The sequence below is a fragment of the Vipera berus genome (genome assembly GCF_964194415.1).
Source record: "Vipera berus genome assembly, chromosome: 2".
Lineage (NCBI taxonomy): Eukaryota > Metazoa > Chordata > Lepidosauria > Squamata > Viperidae > Vipera > Vipera berus.
This window is the reverse complement of record NC_138203.1, coordinates 21282281-21304518: the sequence shown is the minus strand read 5'-3', so window position 1 is coordinate 21304518 and position 22238 is coordinate 21282281. Positions and strand designations below refer to the sequence as shown.

The window sequence follows — 22238 nt, the reverse complement described above, 5'->3', positions numbered from 1 at the left end:
ATCCAGACCTGGACCGCTTCCAGGCAACGGGACATCACGTCGAGGGCATCACTGGGGTGGTTTGGGGTCGAGATGAAAAGCTGGGTATCATCAGCATACTGATGATACCCCACTCCAAAACCACGGATGATCTCACCTAGCGGCTTCATATAGATGTTAAACAGGAGAGATGAGAGGACCGACCCCTGAGGAACTCCATAAACGAGAGGTCTCGGGGTCGATCTCTGCCCACCCGCCAACACCGACTGTGAACGTTCCAGAAGGTAGGAGGAGAACCACTGAAAAACAGTGCCTCCCACTCCCAACCTCCTGAGACGCCGCAGTAAGATACCATGGTCGATGGTATCAAAAGCCACTGAGAGGTCTAATAGGACTAGGATATTATGCTTTTGAGACTGCAGAAGGCAATCATTCCCAGATAGAAGGCCCAAACTAATATTTCTTTGGTTTAAGAAGTCTGCTGGGACAACTTTTGTGAAATTAAATATAATTCTTTCTTTCTTAGGTTTCCCCCCTTGTGGATTTGGTAAAGAACTTCCCATGCTCTGCAACAAAACGGTTTAATCTCAGGAAGGCCTTTTCTGAATATATGAGAAAATTTGATCCCTGCCTCTGTGCCCCATGCCCCAATAATGCTCAGCCAGTTTTATCTGAAACTGGATGCCTTTGTGTATGTAAGTCTGGAACATATGGAAGCAACTGTGAGCTGCGAGCCCCTGACTATAGATCAGGTATTTTTATAACAGCTCCATCTTATTTTATTATGCAATTCCCATGACGGTAACAAGATTTGCACAAAAATAACGGTGCCCTTGCATTGAAGTTTCAGTTTTTGCTATGGTATAAATAAGGTAGCAAAAAGAGCTAGAAAGTCCTAAGGTCAAATTTAATTTTAGGCAAAAAGTAAAATTTTGGGCAAAAAGTAAAATTTTGGGCGAAAAGTAAAATTTTGGGCAAAAAGTAAAATTAGCAAAACCATTCTCTACCTTACTCTTGTCCTACAAGTAAAAATATGGGCAAAATATCATATGTTGTTATATGTCGTAAAATGTTCTTATAGCTTACATAGCAGTTTTACATAATTGAGAAAAGGCATATAAATTCATTTCCATGCTGAAAAGATAAAACAGATGTGATTGATGGGTAGACAATCTTTAAAGAATCAGGTCCAATTCAGCCTTCTGACTATACAATGGATTTCTAGTGGCTTGGTAACAGTATTGAACAAACCTTAGGGACTTTTGTTCTCTCTTTCTCTTTCTCTCTCTCTCTTTCTTTTCTTTCATCACTGGAGATAACATAGCTGTAGTTTATAGTAGGAAGTTGAAAAAACATTCCAGAAAAAGGCAACTGGAAACAATTTCTTTACTGGTGTAAAGAAAACAACATGAGGGCATACATGAACAATTGAGAATCACGTTTTGGAGTCTTTTCTTTAGTAATGTATCTAACCTGTTTACATAGAAAATGTTTTAAGATGTTTATAACTCTATCATGAGTAATAGAACATACACTTGATTTCTGAATTTGACTTTTTCCATCTTTGTCTTTCTCAAATTGGGAAAATTTTAAAAAATATCATAGGAAATAAATTCATTTCTTAGAAAACTAAAGATCAGAACAATGCTGCATAAAAATTTAAAAGTCAATATAAAATTACATTTTTAAAAACTAATCAGCAAATCAGACACACAGTATAACAGTAGTTAGGTTAAAAGTAGATAGAATGCCTTTGAAAATTAGAAATATGTTCTTTGCATGATGCATATTAACACCACCCTGACTACTGTGTTGGAATTCCATCACATTGCACACTGCAGGTATTGCAGTCCAAATTTATTTATGTATTTATTTATTTATTTTTGGGACTTATATGCCGCCCTATCTCCCGAAGGACTCAGGGCGGCTAACAATAAAAACAACAATACAAAAATTAAAAAAGAATTAAATAACAGCCCCAAAATAAATTAACTACACAGTTAAAAATTAAAACATATTTAAAAACCCATCGTCAATCCAGGTCAGCCTGATGGAAGAGGAAAGTTTTGAGGTCGCAGCGAAAGGACCGGAGGTCTGGGGCCATCCGAAGCTCAAGGGGGAGTTGGTTCCAAAGGGCTGGTGCTCCCACAGAGAAGGCCCTCCCCCTGGGGGTCACCAGCCGACATTGTCTGGCCAACGGCACCCTGAGGAGGCCCTCTCTGTGTGAGCGCACTGGGCGATGGGAAGTCGTCCCTGGCAGCAGACGGTCCTGCAAATATCCCAGGCCTAAGCCAAATTACTGATGCAGGCTAGACGGTTGGACCAGTTGAGATTCAAGAAACTGGGGGCATCAAGATGGAGAAGGCTGAAATATGGATAGGACTCTTTTGCTCATATCAAGACTGTATGGCCAAGACTACAAAAGGATTGTGTTGTTTTGCACTCCAGTTGCAGTAGACGGCTACTGGAGTTGCTGGTCTGCATGGAGTGCTTGTGACTCATCTTTTAAGAGGCAAAGAACTCGGCTGTGCAACAATCCTGAACCCATGAATGGAGGAAAACCTTGTAAAGGTGACGCTGAAGATGAGGAACGGTGTTTTATCTCAATGTTTGAAAGCCAGTAAGATATGTACTATTATAAAATACCAGGGGGATTCTCACCCACCAAGATTTTGTTAAAGTAACGGAATGTGCATCTTGACATCAGTGCAGGTCTCCTCCATTTTGATGCATGTTTTAACCTTTGGTTTCCCTTTTGCACATCTATGGGTAATGATTTCAGGACCCAACTGTGTATTATTCAAAAAAGGAGGGGAAGAAATATGTGGCCTTCCAGATGCCTTTGTGAGATGAGGAAGTCCAAAATCTCATTGCATAGAAAGTGAATTTTTAAAAGAGCATAAAAGATGTAAAGTGTGATAGTCCCCATTAACACCTGAAAAGGTGATTCTAAAGTAAGTTAAATGTCCCCTTTCAGATCCCTCAAGTGGATGCAGCCCAAGGAATTTTGTTTCCAGCATTTTTAAAAAGTGGAGGAAGCCAAGAACCCTTTAAATCTGAAAGAAGTAGGCAGAACAAATCAGAAAGCTATAAATATCCCTCCTAGATATTGGGGGATGCCAAATCTAAAATGAATGGAACAGAATTGGGTATTTGTCTTTGGCCTATCAGATTGTTTGCAATCCACTGATTATGACTTTTTGCTTTATGGTTTTCTTTTTAATAAATTCCTAAATGGACAATGTTACAATTACAGGGGTGCTACTTGTGTAAATGATGATGACTATACTGAAGAAGGACGGATAAAACCTAAATGTGACACAGGATGTTTCACTCCAGAAGCACCAGAAAATGGATTCATCAGGGTTAGCAGCATTTAATGGACTAGAGAAGACTCTGACACTTGTCTAAGTGGATCCCAATCTTTCACCAAATAGCACTAATGCTATAGTGCCTTTTTAGGCTCTTGAGATAAGGTGCTCCCAGAAATGAATTTTTGAGATTCTATCACAATTCAACCCCTTACATGTGTTGGGAATGTAATGTCAGAATTCTCAGAGAGGAATTTGAGGAGTTGATTCCTAATATTTCTGGAGAGAGTTATATTGGAAAAGATGGATGTACTGTTCATACTTCTGTTCCAGAGATATTGTAACTCTCTAACATACACAGATATTAAGGAATTGATCGACAGGTCTGAGAAATTAATTCCAGTCAATAGGTGGATTTATAGACACCTTGATTTATGTGAATAGCCATATATTTACAAGAACACTTGAAAAAGATTCATGTGATTATTATAAAGGGGAGCAATTGTGGTTGCCATCCAAAATTGAATTTAAAATAAGATTACTTCAATTAAAGATGTAAAAGAATTTTGCCTCAAATTCTATTGGGAAAAAATGAGAGTATACAAATCCCATTGGACTTTTCAACAAGCCAAAGTCTTGCATCCTTTGGTTATAAAGAAAATTTGTCTTAAAAATAAAAGCTACTATAAATCTGGGCAGGGGTTTTAGTGATTCATACTTACATATTGAATATTTTTAATAAATCTTAAGCTGCCCATTACATCCCTGATCTCTTGGCACACTCATAGAGTTATCCATTTTGACATGCACAACCAAATGTTCAGCTGCATATTAACTTCTTTTTCCTTAATCGCAGGAATATTTTTTAAAACCTGCTGCCATTACTCTAAATTGGTTTCCTTTTTTTTTGAAGAACAGTCTCTTTAGCCCTACCCTCTTTTGTTATGTTTATTTTATAACTTCTTTAATTCATGATATTTTTGTTGCTACCATGAGAACTCAAATTATTGTAGTATTGTATCAGTCCCGCTTTCAAAGTCTAAAACAGACATGTCAACCACAAGGCCCAGGGGCCGGATCTGGCCCGCGAAGTGGTTTCATGTGGCCCGCGAAGCCATCCTGGAAACAGTGAGGGAACGGCCCCCACTGCCTTGGCCCTGGCCCAGAGACCCTCCTTCTGCCAGAGACCCTCAGATCTGTCCCACTCCTGCCCAGGCTCCCATAGGCACCCTTGATGCGAATGATGTAGAGCTGGCCACGCCCACCCAGTAGGCCACACCCACCCAGGCCACACCCACCCGGCCCCCTGAGGGCAACCGCAATGCTGATGCGGCCCTCAATGAAATTGAGTTTGACACCCCTGTTCTAAAACATCTAATTCATGTAATGAATATTCCACTTATTGCACTAAACTTTTACTTTATAGAATGAAAAACCATGCTATGATGTTGGAGAACAAGCAGAAGTGCTTTGCTTCAGTGGCTATTTTCGCTCAGGATACCCATTCTTTCACTGCCTGCCAGACAAAACATGGGCACAACAGAACATTGAGTGCCAATGTAAGAAACAGAATACATTGGATAACAATAAATAACTCAAATGCCTTATAATATATCCCTTCAAGGGAGAAATGAGAAAATGTAAGTTTGGATCTTTAAACTCATTGAGGTCAAATGGAATTCTGAGCAAAGGGCCACTTTTTCCCACAAATTTACTCTAACGATAACTAAATATTGATCCAGACCTCAGTTTCAACTTCCCAATCGAAATGGCTTGATATAGTGTTATCCATCAGCATGCAGTGCAGACTAAAATACTTTGATCAGTCTAATATTAAGCATTTTAATGTGTAGATATCCTCATTTTCTTTGAGAGGCAGTTCAACACTTGGTATGCCCCAATAGAAGAATAGAAAAAAGTTGTATTTTACTCCAAAGAGAAAATGGCATGTATCAGTCCAGTTTTACTCCTAATAATCCTATTGTTGTTTAGGAAACAGTTACATGTTACCCTCAGAATGAGCCAACTTAATGCAGTGGCCAGGACATCTTTATCTGACAAGAAAAAACTTTGGTTCAAATTCCTACTCATGAATTAAAATGACTTAATTTAACTTTAATCAATCATATAAGGTTGTATGAAAACATATGCAGGTCTGAGCTCCTTAGGGAAAAGTTAAGAATATGTAATTCTTACATGAAAGATGAGGTTAAATATAATTAATAATTGTAGTACTATAATTATTTGTAATCTCATATTTCCTGTAAGATGAAGAAAAATAGAAAGCATTCATATGTTGGTGGCTGTTCATGTTTCATCAGGAAAAGAAGTATAGTCATATGGATTTAAATAGACCTCTGGTTTCTCTCAGTATCCAGAAAAAGCAAAATCAAGCTTCTGGCTGTTTTGCATGTAGGGAAGGATGGTGCTTTGTCAATTTTAAGATTTCTGGACTTCAACTCCCAGAATTCCCCAGGAATAACTTCCTAGCCAGCTTCCTCTGACATGTTTGGTGGGGGGAAGTACTATGTGACTATTAAGGACAGTTTACTATTTAAAATCTCTTTAATTTCTCTAAATATTTTTGGGTAGTTTTAGACCATATTTGAGTGCTTTTTAGATCTTTCGTCCTAATATCAGGAGATTTTAAAAATCCTAGTTTTATTCTAATGCTTGATTTGTATGCTTATGTTGTACTTTTATATTGCATATAGACCTATATATTTGAGTATATTGCTCAGTCATAGTTTTGTTACATAAAAATATGTAAATCATAACATTTTTTTTCTTAAACTACAGGGTTGGCTTGTGACAGACCATCAGTTTCCGATGCTGTCCATGTGACCCCATTTAAAATTCAGTATGACATTGGGGACACGATTCACCTGAGCTGTCCTAGAGGTTACAGTCTTACAGGCCCAGGGACTTACAAATGTGGGGACCAAACGTCCTGGATCCCTGCTATTCTGAGCTCACTTGATTGCACGAAAAGTATGTTTCATGTTTGCTGTAGATTGTTCATTAGTGTTATTTTCTTTTCTTTTTTGCTTGCTATTCTGTCTTGAAGATTTAATGATGGGAGTATTTGTACATCAAGAAAGATAGAATGTACTTTGAAAATTAACAACCTAAGATATGCAGATGATACCACTCTAATGGCAGAAAGTGAAGAGGAACTAAAGAGTCTCTTGTTGCGAGTGAAGGAGAGTGCAAAAGTTGGGTTGAAACTTAACATTAAGAAAACCAAGATCATGGCAACCGGCCCTCTCAATTCCTGGCAAATAGATGGGGAAGAAATGGAGGTAGTGACAGATTTTATTTTCCTGGGCTCCAAGATCACTGCAGACGGGGACTGCAGCCAAGAAATTAAAAGACGCTTGCTCCTGGGGAGGAAAGCCATGGCAAATCTAGACAGCACACTAAAAAGCAGAGACAACAAAAGTGTGTATAGTCAAGGCTGTGGTCTTCCCAGTTGTAATGTATGGCTGTGAAAGTTGGACCGCGAGAAAGGCTGAGCGCCAAAGAATTGAAGCCTTTGAACTATGGTGCTGGAGAAGACTCCTGCGAGTCCCTTGGACTGCAAGGAGATCAAACCGGTCAGTCCTAGAGGAGATCAACCCTGACTGCTCTTTAGAAGGCCAGATCCTGAAGTTGAAACTCAAATACTTTGGCCACCTAATGAGAAGGAAGGACTCACTGGAGAAGAGCCTAATGCTGGGAAAGATTGAGGGCAATAGAAGAAGAGGACGACAGAGAAGGAGGTGGCTGGATGGAGTCACTGAAGCAGTAGGCGTGAGCTTAAATGGACTCCAGAAGATGGTAGAGGACAGGAAGGCCTGGAGGAACGTTGTCCATGGGGTTGCAATGGGTCGGACATGACTTCGCAACTAACAACAACAACAACTTACTAATAAACCTATAATTTGGGGTAAATCTGCAATGAGGTCTCACTTAGTCCATCTAAATAAAGCTGTGATAAAGAGTGGAAAATTGTGCAAAAGGAGTGTGAACTCAGCCTTGCTACTGAAAGCCTGATTTGTAGCATGTGCTCAGAAGTGCTTTGTCCTTTAATTCTGCTAGATGTATAGCCAATCCTTTATATTCCAGAGGCTGTATCTTATCCTCTAGTAACCTGAATGCAGACTGCTACCCAACAGCCTATTCTATTATCTGTAGGGAATTAAAGATTTCTATTGGGGATTTGATTTTTTTACATAAATTTGAGCAGGTGGCTGCAGAAGGTTTCTTGGTGAGATGAACCTTAACCATAAGCAATGTTTAGTTGGCATTGTATTTTTTTTCTCAAAATGAACAAAATGACTTCAAGAATTCCTCTAAACCTTGAAAAGGTCTGGCATGCCTATAGCAGAACTGCACTCTTTGTAGAGAAGCTTCGGCTTTCTCACACCTTTTGGAATGACCATGTGATTGCCATGAATGACTGTCTAAAAATAGTGGAAGGGGAGATACGTCTCTGCAAAAGAGAGCCTACTCTTATTGTAAGCATGGCAATGTTTTAGAAAGTTGGGTGCCTCATAGTAAGTCCTATGCCAATTTCTTCCAAGTACTCCAGAGCATGTTACTTTAAAGAAAATATCTCCAAAAAGTGACAAAGCTGTAAAGTGCCTTCCAGTGTTGATAAGAAAATGAAGCAAAGTTTTGAGGATCCCTACACAGTATGATGAACAGTTCGTAGAAAATAGAGGTGGTCTCACAAAGTTCTAGGCCTAGATGGATAGTAGACTGAAGCAGATTTTTGAGGCGTGTACAATTCTAGCCTTCCATGTCTAATTAACATGTGTCTTGGGTTGTGTATTGAGTATGGTATTCTGTTCAAAGCATTATAAACAGTTCTTTCTTGACTGAACATGATCCCAATTGAAATATCTAAATTTTACTTCCTTTTCAGATTATACTAGGATGTTAAAACTCACAACCTGCTTGTCAACTGATTTGAAATCTGACTCTTTCCCTCTTTCTCTTAATTCCTTCTTTAGGTGAGCCACGTCATGTCAAAGACAATTGCAGTCTTGGGAAAAAAGAGGTGGATTCTCATTGCGTCTGCATATCCCCAGAAGAGAACTGCAAGTAAGTATAGGTGCAAAATATTGTAAATAATCGGGTTTCAGATTTTATAATCTGCCTATAGTTTGGCAGCCCTCTTATTTTTGTTGGCAGCTGATTTTTCTTCAGCAGGAAAGAAAGGTAGGTACAGGTGGAGAGCACAATTAGATTTATTAGGTCTCTGGGGGACTGTATATATAGCTGATGGCCCATACTCATTAAGTTACCATTTGTGCTGAACCTCAACAGTTACAGATGAACTAAATAATTTGGCTCAGTGATTTCTGAAATGTTTGCAAAGTCTAGGTGAAATGCAGTACTTCCAGAAGACCAATAATAAAATAGAGGAACTACGTGAGGATGTCGCCTTGTTCTAAGGTTCATTATGTCCCGAAGAATATATCTGGATTGGTGAAAAGAGATAAGCTGTCCTATTGCAGCATTTGCAAGGCTTTCAGGGAGAGGACTGAAGGAGGAGAAAAAACTATTTTGCTAATTTTTCAATTCACCTGCACTCTGCAAATCTCTGAGCTAGTAAATGTTTTGCAGAATTTCAGAACAAAGTCTTGCAAGGAAAAACTTAAATTATACATATTTTAACCTAGAAAGTGTTACACAGCACAAGTAAACAAAACAAAAACTCCAGCTGAATGCATTTCTAAAGCAGAGATTGCCAGAACTCTTTTGGATAAAACTCAAAATACTGTTCTGTGGCCTGGTTTTCTCCTGATAGTAATTGGGCTCCTTGGCCTTTGTACAGATGGCTTTTAAATTGCTCATAAGTTAAGGCCTTGTTAATGTCTGGGTGGTATTCAGGGGAGAAGAATTATAAAAACTACTTAAGCACATTCTAAAGAAATGAAACCAGCTGGTTCACAAGAACTTTATTATTGCTATAAATCAAGGAAATTAAAACATTAAATTGACTATAATACTCTCAGGTTCAAAAACATATTGTAGTTCAGACAATTTATGTTTTTTGCCTCCTTAAACCACAGTGGTTGCTGGTGAAGGAAGATGAAGGGTCCTATAAAAGTTAACTATTGTCCCAACATTCCAAGGGTCTACCTACTCTGATATAGAGTTTATAGCCTCACCTATTGGGACAACAGAGTGGGTAAAATGCTAATTTCTTTTTAATGAGCCAGTTAACAGTGTCAAAATCAACATCAAAGATATTGTTCAGGAGAGACAAATTGAAGCTTGGTGATTGGCACAGGCTTAGTTACACAATGTACTAAACTCTAGAATATTGGAAATCATTGATGCGTTGGCCAATAAAATATTTGAATATTGACTATTCAGGCAATGAATTATATTGTAGAAATATGGAAGTAAGGTTAGCCAATGGCATCTTATTGCTTCTAAATATATTATTTGTATTTACTGGTTTTCCAGCATTGGCTCAGAAAGTATCTGTGTATTGGATGTACAATCTGAACAAACTGTTACAAATCCAAGCTGTCATTTTCTGGCTGAAAAGTGCAGGAATGATGAACAAGTCCATTTCATTCATAATGGACCTTGCAGTGATGACACCAGGTTGACCTGGGCTATTGAGAGAGCAAATCTTTCAGCAAACAGCAGAAAGAAAGAGCCGTGTGGATATGATGTATGCTATGACTGGGAAAGATGTTCAGGTAGGTCTCTTGAACACTTCAATCTTTGAGTTGTTATGGGAGCTTCCCGATACTCCCGTGTAACACCTCTTCTCCGCAAGCTGCATTGGCTTCCAGTTGCCCTCCGGGTGAGATTCAAGGTGCTGGTGATGACCTATAAAGCCCTAAATGGCTTGGGTCTGGACTATCAAAGGGAACACCTGCTGCTGGCATCAACTTCCCATCGTCCTGTGCACTCCCACAGGGAGGGCCTTCTCAGGGTACCGCCGGTTAAAGAATGCTGGCGGGTTATTCCCAGGGGAAGGGCATTCTCTGTGGGTGCGCCTGCCCTATGGAACCAACTACCTACGGAAGTTAGGATGGCCCCCGACCTTCGTTCATTTCGCCGGGACCTGAAAACCTGGCTCTTTGAGCTGTCTGGCCCAGACTGAGGGGGTTTTAATTTTTAATTGGATTTTAGATTTTAATTTTTAGGGCTTAAATTTAATTAATTGTTTTAACTGATTTTAATTTTTGTATTTTATAATTGCCTTGTGAACCGCCCTGAGTCCTACGGGAATAGGGCGGTATATAAACTCAATAAATAAATAAATAAATTTGTAAAGTTAGTTTTATAAATATTTTTAAAAGTTAATGCATAAAAAGTTTCTACATAATTCTGGTTATATGGAGATATATAAATACTCATTGTTCACATAAGTCAATTTCTATTGATACAATGGTGGTATGCAATGCCCCCTTGCAGATCTTGGAAGCTGCATTCTACAGCTTCCGTGTGGTAGGCCTTTCCTTTCTCCTAGTGAATTGACAAAATATTAAAACAATGTTCTGAATAAAGTATCAGTTTTAGGTTGTCTTTGTTGGGGACCTGTTAATTCATCATAGTAGGGTCATATTCTTTTAAATTTCATGCAGTCCTGAAGCTGATGAGATGATGAATGAGAGAAAGCTTGATCTTTCTATATAATGATGCAATTGACAGACCTATTTTTGAAAAAGGCACTTCTGAGTATTGCTGTAACACAATACAGGTCTGGAATAAAGAGTACTTTGATGACTTATTTAGGATTTTGGTGGTCACATGACAGCCAATGAAAGACATTTGCTGAAGACTGTTGCATGCAGCCCTGTGCACATTTATGGGAGAATCAACACACTTTAACTCCAAAAAGCTTTAGTGACAAGTAGGAAAAATGAGTGGAATTATGTTGCTGTCCTCCGAGGCTTCTTAAGAGCATAGTATCAAACAATCCCCTTAGATGTGTCCTTTATTTATTTTGCTTTCTTTAGAAAAGATTTAAAAATGTGTGGTTGTGAAATATTCCTGAAAATGACTGCCCAGATCCCTGTTTGTTTTGCAACTTGTTTTTCACTGTGTGGTAGGATTAAGTAATTGTGAGCTTTCCTGTAAATTGCCTTGGCAGAGATTCCTACAGAAAAAAGCTTTGGCTTGTCTGGTTAAAATTAACATTTCTACCTCCTTTGCTCTTGCTTTAAACCTCACTATTTAGACATAGAATCTATTTTATATCTGCTCCTAAAGAATGGTTGGTAGGGGTGTTTCACCTTACACTGAGACAGGGAAACAAAGAAATTGCAATTTTAAGCCTTAATTTAAACATCTAGTAAGAAGGTGTAGAGGTAGTTGTTGATGAAATAAAATTAAAACTCCCCACTTCTATTTGGAAGCAAGTGATGAACATCTTCATCACTCTGAACAAAAACACATACACACTAAAAATGCCAGTCTTATCTAAGTTGTATGATATAGCACTACATACTCATCATCCATCTTCTGAGGACCTCTTTTGCCATTCCTGAAAAACTAAATGTGGATCTTGGCTTCAAAACCTTATCACAATAGTTGGCTTATAATTCTTATAATTTGGAAGAAAAACCCAAAACCCTGAGCAACTTCTGTTACAAGGGTAGTTTTATAAACCTATGACAAAAAAGTGGTCATTATAGATCAAGAATCGATTCTTAAGAAAATTTATTTTAGTCTTATGATGATTACTGCCAAATAGGTAGGTCTTCTTGTACAGCATTTAGATATAGGTACATATCAAATGAAAACACACACAAATACACACACACACAAACACAAACACAAAATACTAAAGTACATGTAGTCCACAACGTACGACCATAATTGAACTCAACATTTCTGTTGCTAAATGAGTGAATTTTGCCCCATTTTATAACATTTCTTGCCACAGTTGGTTAGTGAATCACTATAGTTGTTGTTAGTAACATGGCTGTTAAGTGAATCTGACTTTCGCTTGTCAGAAGGTTGCAAAAGGTGAACACATGATCCCGGACACTGCAACTGTCATAAATATGAATCAGTTGCCAAGGGTCTGAATTTTGATTATATGATTGAGTGAATGCTGCAATGGTCGTAAAGTGTGAAAAATGGTGAAAGTCACTTTTTTCAGTGTCATTGTAACTTTGAATGGTGACTGAATGAACTGTTGTATGTTGAGGACTACCTGTAAAACTAAATAATGAGCTGATCCCACATTTTTATCTGTTTTACAGAAGAAACATTGCACTGTACCTGTCTGCTTCCAAATCAGTGTCCAAAGGGTGAAGAAGCGGTCTATTGCATTCAATATGGGTCTAGAAACCAAAGGAGGACATCAACCCTCTGTGTACTTGGAGCAATGAAATGTGCCAACGTGAAGGCAATGCTGTTGCATCCTGGGAAATGTGTGTCATAAAATGAGATGGCAAACAAATATCTGATGTATTCAGTCCTATTTCAATCATTGTTCAAAATAAATTCATTGAATTAAAATGGTATAATTTCAGTTGAATCTACATAAAATTAATGAATCTCAGCACCTTGGGAGTTTTGAGAACAAGTGGGCACGTTCATAATATAGCTACCATGAGAGCTAACTTAGGCACAGATATTATATAAGCATGGGCATGGACATCAGGAAATATCTCAAAGTCAAACTAGGCTCCTTAAAAATTTTGTATCTTAGAGATTTGCTATTTCCATATAAGCCATACATGAGATATTTCACTCCAAAAACAGATAAGAATAAGGGCCATTTCTCTTCCTAATGCTGCAGGCATAGTAGCCCGATAACGTGAAATGCCTTGTACCACATATGTTAGAAATGAGTAAGATTGGAATTACTGAAGTGGGAGCAAAACACAGACAAAAGAACTGTATATTTGAGAAATTGGCTGGCTTTGGGCAAGATGATACCTCTAATGTGCCTACAATTGTGAAGTCATGAGATTAATACAGTAGTAAGTGTATTTTTTTTCTTTTAATAATAGTAATGGGTCATGTTATTCCTTGTATGCTGAATTTGGGTTCCTCAAATGTACTGATAATTTGAACTAAATAAATAATTTGAAATAAATAAAAATCCACAGTTTGTGTTATTATGTTATCATTGGCTATGATGGCTGGAGATAGCGGTATCCAGAATTAGCGGCAGGTTGGATAAATCTATAACAGGGGTCTCCACACTTGCAACTTTAAGACTTGTGTATTTCAACTCACAGAATTCCTCAGCCAGCCATCACATTAAAGTTGCCATGTTTGAGAACCCTGGACTATAGGAAGATATGGAATAGATCATGGAAAGAGGCCCAAGAGAAAAGTTATGCTAGAAGCACTGTTGTGTGAGGCTTTGTGGTGACAAGTTTCCTAGTTGTGAGTAGGTACACAATATACAGCATCATATGTACTATTTGTTATGTACTGGGCTTTTTGAGGGAATACCACGTGGGTTGCTGGAGCAGCTAACGTCTCTCCAGCAACCCAGACTACAAGTCTCCTGTGCTGCAATTGGCTATCTCCAGGCGGCAATGGTTGATTCAAACCTATTGGCTGCTGCCTGGGGGTAGACTATATATTGCGGCTGGTTGCAACCATTACCCTCAGTACAGTCACAGCACGAAATAAACTATGAGTTACCCTGTACTCTGTTCGCGTCTTCATTCCTGCGTCAAAGAACCCGCTATTTAACACTATTCTTATCACGTAAGCACAAGGCATTTCTCTTAACTGAAAGAGAAAAAGGAAGAAATAAAAGGCCATAATTTTGGTGACCAACTGAGTGCACTTTCAAAAAGCCCAACAAGCCCACCCCACCTGTGCCAGCAGAAAAGGCCTGTTCTGAATCCCGTCTGCTAAGGAATTGAAGCAGGTGGGGTCAAGGAGAAGAGCCTTTTCCGCTCTAAGAACTTCCTCCTCACTTTTGGCCTTCTGAAAGGGTAGTAAAACCTGGCTTTGCTGGTGGGCCTGGAGCCCCCAGGGGCACACTCACTGCTGGAGGTGGCTGACAGGGTAAGAAGATCTCACCCCTAGCCCATCCATCCAACTCTTACTTCTCTTACTTGCGGTTTTAGTACAGTTCTTAATAATATGTTAATCTGTGTCATTTTTTTTAATATTGGAACTATTTTTATTTGTTTTATAACTTGTAAGCAACCCAGAGTCACCTTGTAGGGGTATAAAAATTTAAATAAATAATAAAAATTAAATTCCCACCACCTGTATGCATTTTTAAAGTCCAAATTTCTCTCTGTAGACATACAGATTTTTATTATCATTCCTTTGGTTCTGCACATTTATGTCCCTTTTGAAGAGAACTAACTTATTTTCCCGCATCCAGTCCCTTGAATCTCTTCCTCCCATCTGTATTTCTGGACCAATTTGTCTCTAGTTAATTTGCCCGAGCCAGTTACCAGTGAACTGGATCTTAATCTCTACTAGTCACTTTCAATCTGTTTCTTAACATCTTCAAAACAAACAAACAAACAAACAAACAAACAAAAACACCTCCCAGTTTGATTTCCCTTCCTTTTAAGAGGAGTGTGGCAGCATTAGAGAAATAAAATGGAAAGTGTACCCTTGGTTTATAATGGACTCTATTGTACAGAGAAGCTGTATTTGCCTTTTTAAAAAATCTGTGATAAAAACAGCTAGAAGAAAAATTATTTGGGAGGAAAATTGCATAAGGGTTAGTGAAAGTGAACATCATGTGCTTTTGAGAGTGAATTGGTCAGTTCCCTGATGGAATATAACAGCTACATAAATCCAGTAAATTCAGTAGAAAATAAAACCAAGGGTATGCATTATTCAAGTGGAAGTGGTGATCTAAAGGTAGAGGCAGCTCTGCATTTTTGTTACTAAACAGGAATGGTATGAATCATTTCGAGCAGGAATAGCCAGCCCAAGTGTCCCATGAACAAAACACAAGTATGAAAAGAAAACAACCAAGCTCAGAGAGCAGCAAAGACCCCAGAAATAAAAACATTTTGGCTGATTTTGTTCATTTAAAAACCAAAGTGTTGTATATTGTCAGGACCACATGGACAGGAACAGACAGGATTCACAGCAACAGTCTTTATTGTGTGCAGGCAGGAACAAAGGACAATGGAGCCTCCGGAGCCCCTTTAAATACCTAGCCAGGTACATTCCCAAAACCAATCCCCACATCTGGAATTCCCGCCGAATGCTGACCAGCCAATCCGAGCCTTGACTGGCGCCACCTGTTGGTCCTAGTGGCTTGCTGTGATTGACAGTCCCCAGCATACACAACACAAAGCAAGATTGTTTTGTTTTGGATACAACCCAAAATGTGGTGATTTCAGGTGCAGGTGTTCCAAGTATTCTATTCTATTTTAGGGATATTCAACCAAACCCAACTCTCCCCCTGGCCCCATCAAATCTCCAAATAATAAACTCCCTCTCCTTATTTGCCCAATTGACATCAAAGAGTCATCTGATTTTACTACACAAAATCCTAATTTTTGTCCTCTGCATTCTAACAGAGGGAATGTAATTGGCTAGGCTAGGGCAATCAGAATATCAGCAACAGTAATGGGAAAGCTTGCATGGGTGAGTTGCAGTATAGAATGAAAAGACATGGAGTTTTGCAAAGGCAGGTTATCGTTGGGTCTTGAAGGATAGAATCTCACCTGTTTATCTGAAGGAAGAAGAGGTTGGTGGAATTCAGTTCTGCATGCACTAGTTTTCTATATGTATAAACTCACTGATCACTTGGAACAATTGACATAGAGGTGTTTTGCAGGGAGACTTGGCAATTACCTGCATATAAGATGCCTCCTTTTGGTTAGACCGGTGTTTCTCAACCTTAGAAGCTTTAAGATGTGTGGACTTCAAGAACTTAAATATTAGAGGAGGTGATACGCTGCTAGAATTGTTTGGAATTGTCAAGACGAAGAGGGACGTAATTTTTTATATTTCTTTTTTCCCCTTTTTTCTCTGTATCCCTCCTCCTTTTTTCTCTCTCATTTTTATTTTTAAATTTTTTCTTAATTTGCATTCATTTCTTATCTTACTATTTTTAAACTTTAACAAAAAATATTTCTTAAAAAGGTTTGACTGATATTTTTAGGGCTTTTATTCCTTCTGCCTCAGTTGAATTTCCTTTCTTTTTTTGACCCTGATCTGTACTATTCAGCTTCTTCCTGACTCACCCTTTCTCTGTAATGGAGTGCACAAGCTACAGTCGTCCTTTACCTATAGACTGAGTTAGATAATTCAGCCTTTTCTACCATCATGCTATTTCCTAAAGAAAGATTCTTTATTTTCTTTCACACGAGTACCAGCCTTAAAAATACATGCTTTAAAAAAAAGTTATACACCTAATTTTAGTGTTCGTTTCCCTCTTCATTCTTTCAGGTTTACAAAGTTATCTGCTGACCTGGGTGGTTTGGATTGATGTAGCCTTTGTGAGGCTTCATCTGAGTTTTTGGAACTAACAGTAGGACTTAGCAGTTATTGGGGTAGAAGGGTAGCACTTTATGATCAGCAAACTGTGGCCTCTATCTAGAAGTCCCTTTTTCCCAGCAGCAGAAATAACTGCAAGCAGGAATAGGGAGAGTCTTTTGAAGAGAAAGAAAAGTAAGAAGGAAGCAGAAGCAGCCTCTGGGGAGCCTTGACCTTATCAGGAGGGAAACTTACTTCTTTTCATCAGCTGTATGGGAATTTTCATCACCCCGTATATTAGAGGAAATAGTAGTAGAATTGGCAGTGACTGCAGTCTTTGGCAATGACCATGATAGAAGAGAAGAGAAGAGAAGAGAAGAGAAGAGAAGAGAAGAGAAGAGAAGAGAAGAGAAGAGAAGAGAAGAGAAGAGAAGAGAAGAGAAGAGAAGAGAATGGAACCTTGGAGGTCTTCTAGTCCAGCCCCCTGCTCAAGTAGGAGAACCTATATCATTTCAGACAAGTGATTGTCCAGTCTCTTCTTAAAAACCTCCAGTGATGGAGCGCCCACAATTTCTGAAGGCAAGCTGTTCCACTGCTTAATTGTCTTCACTGTTAGAAAGTTTCTCCTTAATTCCAGGTTGCTTCTCTCTTTGATCAGTTTCCAACCATTGTTTCTTGTCTTGCCCTATGGTGCTTTGGAGAATAGTTTGACACCTTCTTCTTTGCGGCAGCCCCTCAAACACTGGAATACCACTATCATGTCACCCTATTTCTTCTTTTTTTAAGGCTAGCTAAATCCAAGTCCTGCAGCCGTTTTTCATATGTTTTAGTCTCCAGGCCTTTGATCATTTTAGTTGCTCTTCTCTGAACTGTTTCCAAGGTCTCAACATCATTTTTGTAGTGTGGTGACGAAAATTGGTTGCAGTATTCCAGGTGTGGTCTCACTAGAGTTTTATAAAGTGGTACTAATACTTCATGTGATCTTGATTCTATGCGTCTGTTTATACAACCCAGGATTGTATTAGTTTTTTTGGCTGCTGCTGCACACTACTGGCTCATAGTCAAGTGATTGTCCACAAGGTCCCTCTCACAGTTGCTGTTTTTGAGCCAGGTCTCACCTAATCTGAACATAAACCTTTGGTTTATGTAAATGTAAAACTTTGCTTTTCTCCACATTAAAAATCATTTTGTTGGATAGAGCCCATTGTTCACGTTTATCAAGATCTTTTTGGATCCTGAGCTTGTCTTCTGGGGTGTTGGCAATTCCTGCCAGCTTGTTGTCATCTGCAAATTTGATGAGTTCCCCTTCTATTCCTTCATCTAAGTGATTAATGAAGATATTGAAGAGTACTGGGCCTAAGACAGAGCCTTGTGGAACTCCATTGCTTACTTGTCTCCATGTGGATGTACTACCATTGAAGACTACTCGCTGAGTACAGTTTGTCAGCCAGCTACAAATCCATCTGATAGTGTTGCTCTCTATCCCACTTTTTTCTAGCTTACTAAGCAGCAGGTTGTAGTCTACTTTGTCAAATGTCTTACTGAAGTCTAAGTATACTATGTCCACAGAGTTTTGCTAGTCTGCTAATTTAGTCACTTTATCAAAGAATGAAATAAAATTGGTTTGGCATGATCTGTTTTTGTCAAACCCGTGCTGGCTCTGGTTATAACTTTATTTGCTTCTAGTTGTTTGCAGATCTGTTTTTTTATTATCTTTTCCAAGATCTTCCCAGGTATTGATGTTAGACTGATTGGTCTGTAGTTTCCTGGGTCTCCCCCCCCCTTTCTTGAAGATGGGGACCACATCAGCCCTTCTCCAATCCTCAGGTACTTCCTCAGTGCTCCAGGATTAAAGGAAGATATGGTTTTGAGATAACATCTGCCAGTTCCTTTAGAACTCTGGAATGTAATCTGTCAGGTCCCAGTGATTTATATTTGTCAAGGTTGGATAGGTGTTCTATTATCATTTTCTTGCTTATTTTAATTTTTGTTTCTAGTTTGTCTTTTGCAGTAGGGTTTTTTTTTGGTATGCTATAATTTCTTTTTGTGTGAAGACTGATGCAAAGAATGAGTTAAGCAGTTCTGCTTTCTCCCTGTTGCCTGTTACTTTCTTGCCATCTCTCTTTAGTGGACCTATAGTTTCCTTGACTTTTTTTGTTATTAATATGTTGAAAGAATTTTTTTTTATTGTCCTTGATTTCTGTTGCAAGTCTTCATTCATTCTGAGCCTTTGCTTTCATGACTTCATCTTTGCATGTTCTGGCTGTCTGTTGATAATCAGCCTTAGTTATGTGTCCCTCTTTCCATTTTTTGTACTTGTCCTTTTTGTAGCCATGCTGGTTTCCTCTTGAATTTCTTGTTTATCTTTTTCAGTGATACTGCGCTGGACTGGGCCCCTATGATCATATTCCTCAGAGTTTCCCATGCTTCTTGAGTTGTTTTCCCCTTTAGGATTTTCATCCATGGAATCTTTCCTAGGTTCTGTTTGAGTATGTTAAAATCAGCTCTTTTGAAGTTTAAGACTCTTGTTATATTATTTTCTATTGTTTGTGTTTGCATTATATTGAATTTCAGTTTCACTCAAGGTTCTGGCAACTTCAACTCCCTCTATAACTTCTTCTCGATTAGTAAACTTTAGGTCCAGTATAGCTTTACTTCTAGTTCCCTCCTTTATCTTTTGGGTGATAAAGTTGTCGACTAGGTTGGTTAAGAATCTGTTTGATCTATTTGTTTGATTTATTTAGCACTTTCTGGTACAACCTTTCAGTGGTTATACCTTCTACATCCAGAAGGGGACTACTACTGTTCCTATTATCCTATAGAGTTACATCTTCTCTTTCAAGCTATTCAACCTCTGGATGAAACTGCTGAGGAAAATCATTCAGAGTTTTGAAGTGATATGTCAGTGTAGACAGAATTTATCTGTACTGTTCTTTATCATCAAGCTCCAAGAAAATAATAGACATCCTTTAAAATTTCTTACATTCCATTACAGACTTGATGGGAGAAAACAAAGCTAAAATTAGATTGAATAAAGCAAAAATGGTGTTACTAAATAGGAAATTAGGTTTAGGAATTGATTCCAGCCCTTTTGGATATAGTTGAATGCCTCCTCAATAAGAAAGTCAGCAGCTTTTCCTCCTTAAGTAAAGAGATCTAATATGCTATAAAATTTAAAGTGTTAATCTAGGATTCTGGCAACCAAAGTTCACGTTATCCTACAATTATTGAAGTATATTGAGTGATTTTGGTCCAGTCTGTTCCATAGGGCTGTTCTTGTGGAGAAAATGCACACGAGGGTGCAATTGTCAGCTCTTTGAGATAGTCCAGATCAAAAGCATAAACCATGAGTACTAACACTATTGTAAGGTTACAGTAACAGAATCCTGCAAGTCTAAAAATATTTCTCCCCTCTTTTATTTTGATTTTCCAGAAAACTAGGGAGGGTCTCTTCTTTTTTTTAAAATAAAACTTTATTTACATTTTGTGTTAAAAACACACCATACACCAATAAAGACAAAAAAGGGTCTCTTCTGACATGCTTCCCATAGCCTTTTTCTTTCTGTGGGCTGAGATACCTTTTGCATGATGCTTTCTAGGCTGTGGCTCTTCTTCCTGCCTCCCAAGGTCATTCCCACGTACCATTATACTTATAAACATTGGTTTGAGTAGCTGGAGGAAAGGTAGAAAATAATTGTACTAAATAAATAATTGAATAGGTGAATACATATTCATCTTGGAATTTTCACACCAGTCTTGAATATTACTGATTCCATTATGTTCTCTGTAGCATTAGTTGGCAAAATATTGTCTGTACTTTGTTCCCTTGGCAAAAGTGAAGGCGAGTACCCTGGATTTATCATTGTGCCCAGTAGACTTTCCCAGACGTTGAGCTGATAAACAATCTAAGTGAAGGAAAAGTGCCAAACCTGTTGATTAATGACCAAGCTCTGAGTTATGGATTAACTTGAAAGCCCAATAATAGACAAATTATCTCAGCAATAGCAACAAGACTCATTTTCACATGAATATGCTTAGAACCGTAGCCATAAAGCTAGGCATTCTGTCTCTTGCTGAGATATTAAAAAGGACTTACGATGGAAAGATACAGAAGGTTGCTGTATATCAAACTAAACTCAGAAATGAAGGTCTAGCAAATGTGCCTTGTATAATCCAGCAGACAATATGGACATAACAGGAGCAAAATAAATTACGGTAGTCTGGAAGTAACAGTATAATAGATCATTTTTGTACGATCACTCTACAGTATTCAGGCATCTTGAGCCCTGAGCCATTAAAGAAGTGGGTGTATTATATATACAGTACTTCCAAAGTTTAAGCTAGACTTGCCTTTGTTCAATTATTTGTCTGAATTCCTGAGCTTTGAAAGTGCATAAAGGGCAGGACTGCCAGTGTGTTCTACCCACTTCTTTTTCAGAAAAATCAAGGAAATCATGGAATAAACAGGGGAAGAAGAGGAAACGTTACAGACAGCCCTATCCTTTTATGTAGTGTCAAAACTTCCATGTTTCAGGAGAAGGTATTTCTGTTGTCTGAAAATACAGATGAAGTTTTTATACAAAAAAGGGAGCTTCCAGAATATTCTCTGCTTCAGAGATATGTGGACCCTTTCAGCCACAGGTTTGTTATTTTTCCACCAAAATTTAGCAACATGGTTTAAAGCTGTTTCTGCTATAGGGGAGGGATTGTATTAAGAGTAGAAATGGGGGTAATCTGCCTCTCAGAAAGAGGTCTACCATTCTCATCTCTATCCCTACCTTTCCAGAGCAAAAGAAATGGGTTGGAAAGTGGCCATGCCTCATCTGGTACATCATTGGGTCACTAGGTGTCTCATGGCCCTCAAATTCAGGATGATAAGGTTCAGCTCTGAACTCTCAAAAATTCATCTCTGTTGCATTCAAATCATGAGAGGTCTTTTTAGCTTGATTTTGGGAGGAGGGAGAGGGAGAGGGAGAGGGAGAGGGAGAGGGAGAGGGAGAGGGAGAGGGAGAGGGAGAGGGAGAGAGAGAGAGAGAGAGAGAGAGAGAGAGAGAGAGAGAGAGAGAGAGAGAGAGAGAGAGAGAGAGAGAGAGAGAGAGAGAGAGAGAGAGAGAGAGAGAGAATATAGAACATGATTGGAAGACTGTCTACCATTTCAATCCTCTATTGCAGGGGTCTTGAGACTTGGCAACTTTAAGACTTGTGGACTTCAAGTCCCAGAATTCCTCTGCCAGCCAGGAATTCTGGGAGTTGAAGTCCACAAGTCTGAAAATTGCCAAGTCTCAAGACCCTGCTCTATTGGCTTTCATCGTTAGGTTCATTTAGATCTAAGTGTTGCAGGATGAAGGCTTCCTTTAACGGCTGATTGCTCTTTTTAGCACATGCACTGATGATCCCTTATCCCTAAGCTGTACACCAATTGTTGTTACTCTATCACTATTGAGTTTCATGTTTGCTGAACTCCAAACTTGCTGAAATTCTTTTGAGCTTGTTCATAGATCAATAAAGGTAAGAAATTACACTGCCACAATTTTTAAGATATGATTTATTGACATGAAA

General features: G+C 38.6%; 1 protein-coding gene across 1 annotated transcript in view; it reads left to right on the top strand.

Annotated features, from left to right (window-relative positions):
* LOC308661454 (complement component C6-like) overlaps positions 1 to 13212 on the top strand; it is a gene marked incomplete at its 5' end in the record, with an annotated part of 30269 nt that extends 17057 nt beyond the window's left edge. Inside the window, 8 exons of the mRNA XM_081316386.1 lie at positions 506 to 731; positions 2428 to 2599; positions 3236 to 3344; positions 4717 to 4849; positions 6090 to 6281; positions 8288 to 8378; positions 9753 to 9994; positions 12515 to 13212. Coding sequence (XP_081172512.1) covers positions 506 to 731; positions 2428 to 2599; positions 3236 to 3344; positions 4717 to 4849; positions 6090 to 6281; positions 8288 to 8378; positions 9753 to 9994; positions 12515 to 12696 — 1347 coding nt within the window. The 3' untranslated portion in view covers positions 12697 to 13212. The remainder of the gene's footprint in view (positions 1 to 505; positions 732 to 2427; positions 2600 to 3235; positions 3345 to 4716; positions 4850 to 6089; positions 6282 to 8287; positions 8379 to 9752; positions 9995 to 12514) is intronic.
* Between the last annotated feature and the right edge of the window lie 9026 nt (positions 13213 to 22238).